This window comes from Anarhichas minor, unplaced genomic scaffold (genome assembly GCF_050575085.1).
Source record: "Anarhichas minor isolate MPS153535 unplaced genomic scaffold, ASM5057508v1 ptg000073l, whole genome shotgun sequence".
Taxonomy (NCBI): Eukaryota; Metazoa; Chordata; class Actinopteri; order Perciformes; family Anarhichadidae; genus Anarhichas; species Anarhichas minor.
This window is the reverse complement of record NW_027466519.1, coordinates 1,834,245-1,844,082: the sequence shown is the minus strand read 5'-3', so window position 1 is coordinate 1,844,082 and position 9,838 is coordinate 1,834,245. Positions and strand designations below refer to the sequence as shown.

General features: G+C 40.3%; 1 protein-coding gene across 1 annotated transcript; it reads left to right on the top strand.

Moving 5' to 3' along the window:
- The first annotated feature begins 963 nt into the window (after positions 1-963).
- On the top strand, positions 964-6,668 carry LOC142935371 (progestin and adipoQ receptor family member 3-like). The gene is made up of 7 exons (XM_076079703.1): positions 964-1,126; positions 1,369-1,604; positions 1,731-1,893; positions 2,737-2,892; positions 2,995-3,192; positions 3,411-3,501; positions 4,522-6,668. Exons 2-7 carry the CDS (start codon positions 1,408-1,410, stop codon positions 4,656-4,658), a joined length of 942 nt encoding a protein of 313 aa, XP_075935818.1. The 5' UTR covers positions 964-1,126; positions 1,369-1,407; the 3' UTR covers positions 4,659-6,668.
- The last annotated feature ends 3,170 nt before the right edge of the window (positions 6,669-9,838 follow it).

Genomic DNA, 9,838 nt, shown 5'->3' with positions numbered 1-9,838 from the left:
CGAATTATGTTGAAAACATACATCATAAATCTAAGATGTCCAACACATTCCAGGAGTTATTTTGGGGTGTAGCGCTGTAATTATACATCTCATTGTGTTTGCAGGGATCTGATGCATCTGATGTTTAATTTCAACTTTTAAGGAGGATGAAGTCATAACATTAAACCACTCAAATATTAACATACCAAAGTCATTGTGTCAGCAAATTTCATGGACGGCTGTTATGTATTATGTGATCTGGGCTTTTGGGTGTGGCAGTTGGACTAGGAGACAGAGGCTCTTGTTGCATGTCCTCTCTAATCATTGCACTAAGGTTGCACAATTGCCCAACCTTAACTCAAAGTCGAAATGAAAGAATTCTGGGATTTTAAGGCCTACATTTAAAATAGGAAAAGTTAGCTGCAGGTCGATGGATACATGTATGTCAAAAGGAGGACTGGTCTTGTTTATTCCAGGCTAAAAGGACTGATGGCAGAATGGAGGGATCACTACCATGGCAGCCATGCTCTCCTTTGACTTCATTAAAAAAACACAACAGAGATTGTGTTTCATCATAGGCCTACGCTGATTAGTCTGTGATCATATCCCTCCATCATAGCCAAAAACAAATGCAATTTCCTTTGGGGTGTAGCCCACAAGTCTGGTCTATTAAATGAAATACATTCATACTGTCAGACAACAATTTGCATTCTAATTAATGGTCGCCAAAAAGCAAGGGCGTGATTTTCATTTCAGCTCTGGTGGAGATATCTACTGGGAAGTGCTCACAGCAGTGAACAATAGACTGTAAGACATGTCAGCTAATACTTTATGGAGAGGAAAGACCTCATTATAAGCCTTTAACATAGGATTTAAGAGGTATTTCTGCAGCAAAGCTCGGAAGATTATTTTGGCTCCAGGTGCAATCCTCCACATTCACCAGTTGGTGGCAGTAACGCGCCGTTTCCTCCTTCAATACCAAAACGAAGAAGATAGGTTTGGTGTCATCCAGCAGCTGATGATATGTGTTTTGTTTGTTTTCTTTGACTAAAATGTAATCGTTTTTAACGCAATGCTAGCTTAATAGTCGTCCGGTTATGGCTGAATTACCTGAACAAAGACATCGACGGTCCGACTGCGACTAATGGTGAGCTTTGTAAGCCGGGTTTGAATATGTTTAGCCGGCTACGTTACAGAAAAAAATGCCTGTCAAGGTTAGCGTCGCCGTTTGCTATCCAGGAATTGAACTTGCTAACATGGCTTGACAGCAATGAAACGGTCTGACACGTTGTTCCAAAATGCCAGTGCGTCTGTTTTTACCCAATATGTTCAAATGAACTACACAGAGCTGCCTCTCCTTGACCGGTGGTTTCTCTTTCCCTCTCTCAGCCTTAACCTCTCCCCGGCTCGCCAGTGGCTGAGAGCACGATGCTGCTGAAGATGCCCCAGAAGCTGCTGAAGACCGCCCACTACATAGAGCTGGGCAGCTACCAGCACTGGCCGGTGCTGATACCCCAGAGGATACGGCTGTACACCTACGAACAGATCCCCCTCTTCCTCAAAGAAAACCCCTACATCACAGGCGGCTACAGGGCCCACCTGCCCTCCAAACTCTGCCTGAGGAGGTGGGAGACATGCTGGAAATATATATATATATATGCAAATATTCTGCATGTTATAATGAACCTTCTACTTGTGTGCTCACGGCCTTGCTGCTCGTTGATGTGTGTTTTCCTCTTTCTCCGTTGCAGTATTTTCATTCTGTCCAATGAGACCGTGAACATTTGGAGCCACCTCCTTGGTTTCCTGCTCTTCTTCTCTCTGGGGGTCAACGACCTCTCATCGGTACTGCCAGCCTCCGGAGCGAAAAGAGAGGACTACGTCATCTACGCCATAGGACTGTTCTGCTTCCAGGTAAAAATGAATTTGGCTCACCGTGTGTGTGTGTGAGGGAGAAGTTGCTGGTATCAGAGAAAGTCTTGCATCTTTCGTCCAGACCTTGTTTTACTGTGCCGTTTAGACATGCAACTGAATGCAAACTTAATATAACTGTCTTATTATACTTGGTCCTCCCAGAGTCCATTGCTTTTTAATTATTTACAGCGGTTTATAAGTGTCACTTAATTATGAACGCCTGCATTAGCTGAGTATTTGTTCTGTATGTAAATAAAGTATGTATGGCTTAATAAACTGATTCATGAAGGTTCACGTTTCCTGCCGCAGGTGCAATCAGTTCACCTCAACCCACACAGGTGTGTAAGCTGTGTGTAGGTGTAGCTGCTGTAAAGGCTGGACACAGTGTGTTGTACTGTAAAGAGCTACAATAGCAATGGCAGAGTAGTTCAGAGACGGCGTTAATTGTTTCTGTTAGCTGTGCGCGGTTCGTGTTGTAGGTTGTGTTGCAGCTGATGATGAACTTGTTAATGTAATAGATTACAAGTCAGTGTGATTCCCACTTCCAGTAGGTATACAGTGTAGTATATGTGACCCGCACACCCTCCGTAAACCCCTTTCTTTGTCCATTTAAATGCATATTGTGAGTATCTAGACTGTCCCTAAAAATTCCTTGAGTTAAGTTAATGTATTATAGTCGCAGAAGGATTTTGTTGACGTATAATCAGAAATGGTGAAGATGTATTGATGAAACCAAAACTAATCATAAAAAAAAATGATCTAAACATAAAATAAATTGGTGTTGGATGTCATGACTGCAATTGTTTCCCAGTCTGTAAATGGTACCGTGTGTTTGTATCGCAGGTGTGCATGTTGTGCTCTGTGGGGTATCACTCGTTCTCGTGCCACCGATCAGAGAAGACTTGCCGTCGCTGGCTGTCTTTGGACTACGCAGGCATCTCTGTCGGCATCCTGGGCTGTTATGTCCCCGGGATCTTCTACGCTTTCTACTGTAACGCTGTAAGTGGGAACGCTCGACGTTTTTTTTTTCTCCAGATGCTAATAAAGAAACCAGATGCTCTGATTAGACTGCATCTCATCGGTCACTCTCCTGTCTTGCAGTTTTGGCGACAGGTCTACCTGCTGACGGTGCTGTCCCTGATCCTGGCCGTCTTCTGCGCTCAGGTCCACCCTCATTACCTCAGCAACGAGTGGCGGCGGATTCGGACGGCGATCTTCTGCTGCGTGGCCGGCATCAGCGTGATTCCTGCATGTCACTGGGTCTGGCTCAATGGAGGATTCACCACTGATGTTGTACAGGTCAGGAAACAGAGAGATATTAGAAAACAAGCAAAGTGAGAGCGTACGCATGCGCACACTTGGATTTCTTTTCACACTTCCGTGTACACTATTATTATTATTACTGTATTAAGAGAAGTGTTCCTCTAGTGATCATGTGACTACTCAATCTCAGCACTTTCTTCCCCCGACTGTACAACGTTCAGTCATACAAACTTTGTTTTTTGTTGTGTGTGCAGCTGTTCCTGCCTCGTATGATGGTGATGTACCTGATCGCTGGATCTGCCTTCTTGTTCTACGTCACCAAGATCCCTGAACGCTACTTCCCCGGTGAGTCATTCTCCTCCGTCTCTTTACAGAAATCTGTACTTGAGGTTACTGTGTGACTAGGAATAAACAAAAGTGACAATTTATTTTTTTTCAGTCTTTTTTTTTTTTTTTTTTGCGTCAGTGAAGAGTCGCAGAAGCCGCTGCTCCTCTCGTTAGCTTAGCTGCAGCTCAAGGTTTCACACGGGTTCAAACCTGTGTTGTCTGGCACAAAACCGTACGGTCTCTTCAACCGCACTGACCTGTTGTCAGCAGCTGCAGCTTAAACTGCATCTGTAGTTTGGTCTAAACCCAGTAGTTCTGTAGAAACAACCTGAAAAAACCACTAGAGGTCATCATATCTGAGGTTTACCTTAAACCTACTGCAGACATGGTCTTAACAGTAAAGATATGAAGGAAACGCGACAATACATATTAGAATAATGTGTAATTACATTGAAACTCAGTATGTGTAAGGTAGTGTGTTGCAAGTTTAGGACATCTGAAATGTTCAGTCTACTAAAGCCGGAGTCACAAAAAATAATCCAATCCATACTGCAGTTTTCATATAATTTAATATATTTTACAGATTAGGGAAAGAAGTACAATATTAGATTTGTTTAATACTGATCAAAATGTATTTTTGTGGGAGTCGGTAGTGCACGCAGACTTGAGATGATAAAACCCACACTGTATTGTTTCAGTAGCATTTGTCCAGCCGACCTGGAAAATCAAGCAGCTGTAACAGATTTCCTTAATTACCACTTAACGAGCCAATGAACAGTGCTGTGGTCTTGTTCACGGCAGGAAAATCACAGGTGTTACTAATAACAATAACGATGGCACCACTTTAGGCACGCAAGAATATAAGGATGGACTGATATATGACATGTTTAGGTACTATTTTGAGACATTTACATGTTAACTATCCTCCTAAAATATATTTTCATTCTTGTACATAGTGAAGAAAGTATGAGAATGGGAAAAAAAAAACCAATATGTACAGTATTTAGAGCCTTTTTCCCCTTCCTCCTCCTCTTCTAGGCCAGCTGAACTACCTGGGTGCCAGCCACCAGGTGTGGCACATACTGGTGGTGGTGATGTTTTACTGGTGGCATCAGACAGCCGTACACATCATGCACTTCAGGCACAGCCGGTCGTGCTCGACCAGCAGCGGCTAAGTTGAACCGATCCAAGGATGTTACGGGAAAGGCAATCAGTTGCGGGCTAAAAGCTATACATGTTAGCAGACATCAGTTACACTCCTCATGTTAATATTCCACCACTTCTCACCAGTTAGCTGCTGGTTAGAAGTTGCTGCCTAAAGGTTTTTCAACCACTAGCTTGTGACTACTAGCTGCTAAGGTGTAAAACTGGGAGTCTAACGGTAGCTCATAGCGTTCACTGAGCCGCTGGTTACATTAAGTCTATTGTCTCCAGCAGTAGATATCAGCTAGGAGTGGCTACACGCTACTGTAAATCTTTTAAAAATCGCTTAACCATTAAGATGCATGAAGCTGGTATTTCAATTAATTTGTAGGAACAGACTAAAGTTTGGTGTTTTTAATTAGTGATCATGTTTTTTTTATCTCATGGTTGGTTGAGATTAGGAATTTTATTTTTTGTACAGAAGCTTTTAAAAAGATCTCAGAGGATTCTGTTGAATCAAACAACGCCTGTGTGTGCGTATCAGTTCCTACAAGGTTAGATTGTATGAAAAGTATTGATGAAATGTGGAAAGCACAGAACAAAAACATGACAACTGGTAATTATGAACACTGTGAACTCATAAATAATGTCTCAACGCCTCGAGCATTTGAAGCTCTCGAACAAATAGCTAAAGGTCAATCTGTGATATCTACGAAGAAATTGTAGGAACCATATTTAGCCTACCATACATTATTTTCTTAAAACAGCTTTTTTTGTGTGTACTGTCTTGTCTTTGGAACAAATAAGGTGGCAGTTTTGAATAACTCTTCACGGTGGCCAAATCCAGTACGTTAGGGCTGCACTAGGCAAGATGTCATATCGGCCTTAATACCAGAGCAACAGAGTTAATCAATATATTGTACAATCGGCCTCTTTTGATATTATTGTTATTAGCGGAGTATTGCATTTGAACTGGTCAGTAAACAGGATGTGTCATCACAGGGTAAAGGATGAAAAAAGCCTGACAATGACTAAATCCGATGATCGTCTCCTGACAGCATGGTAAATGATCCCGGGCTCGTATTTGAAGTCACTGACTACTGTTTGTTTTGTTAGAAAGTGGTTCGTAAACCGGATTCTGCATGGTTGAAATGAGAAAAATGTTGATTGTAATATGGATGAAATAACCCTTTTAACAACAGCTCGAACTGGACAATTAATACAACAAAACACCTTCTTTTTTTTTTGCTGACAATCCAGTGAGTGGTCGCACTTAAACTGTCTCTGATTGGTCAACACCTGTGGCTGATATGGCAGGTAGCTAAAGCCAAAATTGTTGTCAGATGTCACCTTTGCAGCCCTTTGATCATAAAGTCGATCATAAAGGCTAACTGTGTGACAAAATTGTTGTTCTTGTCTGTTTTGATGCTGTTGTTTAAAGGAGGCCAGTGTTAAGTGTTACAGCTACCTGGAGCACTTCTTTTTCTTCCTGCAGCACAGTTTGGGGCATATTTCAATGTTTAGACTTTACTTTTTTTAGCATAATTCCAATCATGTTTGTACATTTTTGCCTTTATTATATTTTGAGTATTTGTACTGTATACGCACTTACTGTTGCAATCTGTTTGTGGGTCAAAAACAATGATCAAACTCAGACCGGTTTCATCTTTGCTGTTACACAACAAGGCCAGTAGTTCTGTTTATTTAGTACAACTCAATGCTTGGAACAAGTTGTCAATTTTAGTTGAGCTCACTTACTGCTGCAGAGCTGCAGAACTAGAAGTGGCACTATGAAAGAAGTGACTTTATTTTTGCCTTTTTGAGTGTGTGTTTTTAGTTTTCATCGTGAACTGCGTGATTTAAAAGAAGAAGAAAATCATCTAATGATTGTTTTATCCCGTGTTTGTGTTTTCCTTGAATATCATTTACATGATAAAGCACTGGCGCTGATTTACGAGGTATTTATTTCAGTGCCTGTGTGAAATTATATTTATATTATATTTTTAAACATTTTGAATGAATAAAGAATGCTGGGAAATAAATAGTTGGTTTGTCTTTTATCAATCGCTCAGGGTTACTTTGATTGATTGAATTGATTTTAATGTCTAATCCATATCAATCCCATGATCATTGTAGAGGACGCATCATGTGCTTATGTCTGCTGTTCATACAATTGAACAATAGAGGGCAGTATTGGTACAAGAGTTACCAATTCACAAGCAAGAGATTTTTGTACTGACACACATTCGGTTCACCCCTTTGTTGCCAGATTTGACCAATTTAACCTTCTATTGTCTTCTAAGGAAGTGACTTCTCAGACTGTTTCACATTTGAGGGCTTTCTGTTCAGCCAGGGTCAAGGGATTCACTTCAGTTAGCAAATTGAAAATGACATGCTTGTTAAACACGGGGATCTTCTGATGACTCAGCAGGCCATTGGTCAAGTCACATGATCAAAGTATCGGTCTCAGAAGCAGGTTAGTATATTCTTATCTTCTAAAAAGAGACATGTGTGTGCAGGGACTTTATCTGTGGTTATTGAAACCACTTGTTTCAGATCTATTCCTCTCTGTTGACATCATTGTTGGACAGTGAATGACTGTTAGGATTCTGATCGTATTGAGTTTGCTCAAAAGAGTTGTTCCTCACGTAGCGGTGCTTCACTTTGCTGCTTTTACTAATCGCCACGGCCTCTGAACATATGAGTCGTACTGGTTTTGAACTGCCAGTGGGAAGAATTAACAGATACGAGTCTGTTCATTCTTGGTTAAAGACTCCGGTCTCTCTGGTCTCGCTGTCCACATTCCTCTTTTTATAGAACACCATGTGAAATAACTTCTCTGACTCACATAACACTCATTTTCTGACTACTCGGTCTCTCGCCCGTCTATTAGTGACCCCCTGAGCTCATGCATGATATATGGAGCGGGAAAATGCTCCATTTGAAATATTTACATCACAATAAGAAGCATACAGGCAAATCAGACTTTAGTCCAGAGAGATATCTTGTTTGTTTTGTTGCACAAGTGAAACACTGACTTGAATAAGTACGACTGGGGAGGAACTCACTCCACTCAATATTAGCAGCTTTATGCAGACTGGACTCAATAGAAAGAGAAAAACAGTAAAGAAGTCCTCAGCATCAAAGTTTAAAGACACGTTATCAGACTCAAAGTTCTTTGTTAGCCTGTGTGTTGTCTTTAACTTTCACCTAAACTCGAGGATACTTTTAGTCTATATTTTAATAATTAATATTCACTAAACATGTGCAGCACACAGAAGACTATGGGATTTACATGCTAATTTGTATTGAGATACAATTTACTAACACAACCTGATCTCAGTGGACTTGTTTAAGTCAGCATTTCCACTGCAGGTGAACAACACACTTATCCATACAATAAGTAATTTGTTACCCGTCTGCAGTGTGTTACATGTCACTAGCTGGCATTGCTTATGTAGATTTTCTATCTCTTTACAACAACCGAATGAACCGAACGGCTTAAAGTGGTCCTGTGGACAGAAGCTCAAATCCTCCCTGTGGACTTTTCCAGCTCTTTAACGGCCATTTTTGACTCTTCACTCTTATGAATGTGCTCCTTGTTAAACATATCTTGCACAGGTTTAACAGTTATTTTCATACAGTCATAAAGTAATGGGAATCATGTTGATGAATATGAATAAACAGTGACAATCCTTTCGTTTCATTTTATATGTATGTATTTATGTTTTCCTTGAACGTCATGGGACCACAAACAACTTTCTTCATTTATTAGAAAGATTTGTCTTTTCATGATCTGATATTTCCCTCAATAACTTTTATTAATTAAAGTCAGAGAGAGCTGGAGAGACTAAACACTTTTTACATAATTTATCATCACCATTCAGTCACGTGAGGCTGATCATTCCATATCATTTAAATGTCCCCCAAGCATGGAAACATTGAGCCTAATAAATTAATTCCAGTCTTCAAAAAACACCATAATCATATTCTGTTATTAAATAATGACTTCACAATCAGAATTTCAAAACAGATGCAAATAATTCATAAATATGACAAACGCAATCTGCCTGTAAAAATCGATCCTTCGCTTATAAACGGAATACAAAACACAGTATAAATACCACAGACTGTATATAAATACTCAATGCTGTTTGTTAAACAGCTAACAGGCTACAGATAGAAAACACCTCTCTGGCAGTCATGAAGTGTCTTTATCTGTTATTCGTATTACTATTATTAAGTACAATCATCATGTGAACAGACACAAACTCCTCAAAAGTCTCTCCAGCTGTTAAAGCCGACTGACAGCTGATCCAGCTGTGATCAGATCCTCCGTCATCAGAAACAGACGTTGCTTCATGTGATGAAACTGAGGAAAGGTCGTCTCATTTCTCTTAAAACATATTTCCTCGTTTCTTCTCTCCTCGCATGGTTTCCTTGCGTCTCTCCATGCATCCCTGGTGAGAGGGACTAAGACGCAAGGAAAGGACACAACAGGGATGCAATTAAGAGACTTGGGATGTTGTGCACTAAGTCTATCTCAGTTGTTTCAGATTTATTTAAAACACAATCATTTTCTGATTTAACTCTTGTCTGGTGCCTGAATGATTGTAGTTTTCTTCTGCAGTGGCTTTGTTAGTATGATAGTTATGTTAGAAAATGATATACCATCACAAAATCACCTCATGCTGTAATGAATATTTGTGCATATGGTGTCTGAGACAGGAATGATGGAAAACCATTGTGAAAATACAGTTGTCTTACACTTCATTTTTACTGGGTTTAACTTTTCTGCTCGGGCACAATAACCCCATTGTAAAAAAGCTGAATTGTCATTTTTACACTTCAATTTTTGTACGAATTGAACAAAGAAAATAAAACGTGTTAATTAGTGAGCTTAAGAGGTGCTGCCACTGTAAGCAGATTTTTTACATTCAGACTTTCCCATATCTCCAGTCTTTGTGCTAAGCTAAGTTAACCAGCTGCTGGCTGCACTTCTAGATTTAATGGACACAAATATGTCCCCTCCCATGAATGACCATGGGGGCAATAGCTCCTGGTAGGCTCTCCAAAGGCAAGCCAGCACCTCGCCTGGAGAAGGATATTGCTTCCTTTGGCAAAAAAAACAACATTTGTCATTAATAGATATTCCCTTACTATGATAAATGTTTGTTATTAATGCAAATAATTCAGTCACAGACACAAGCTC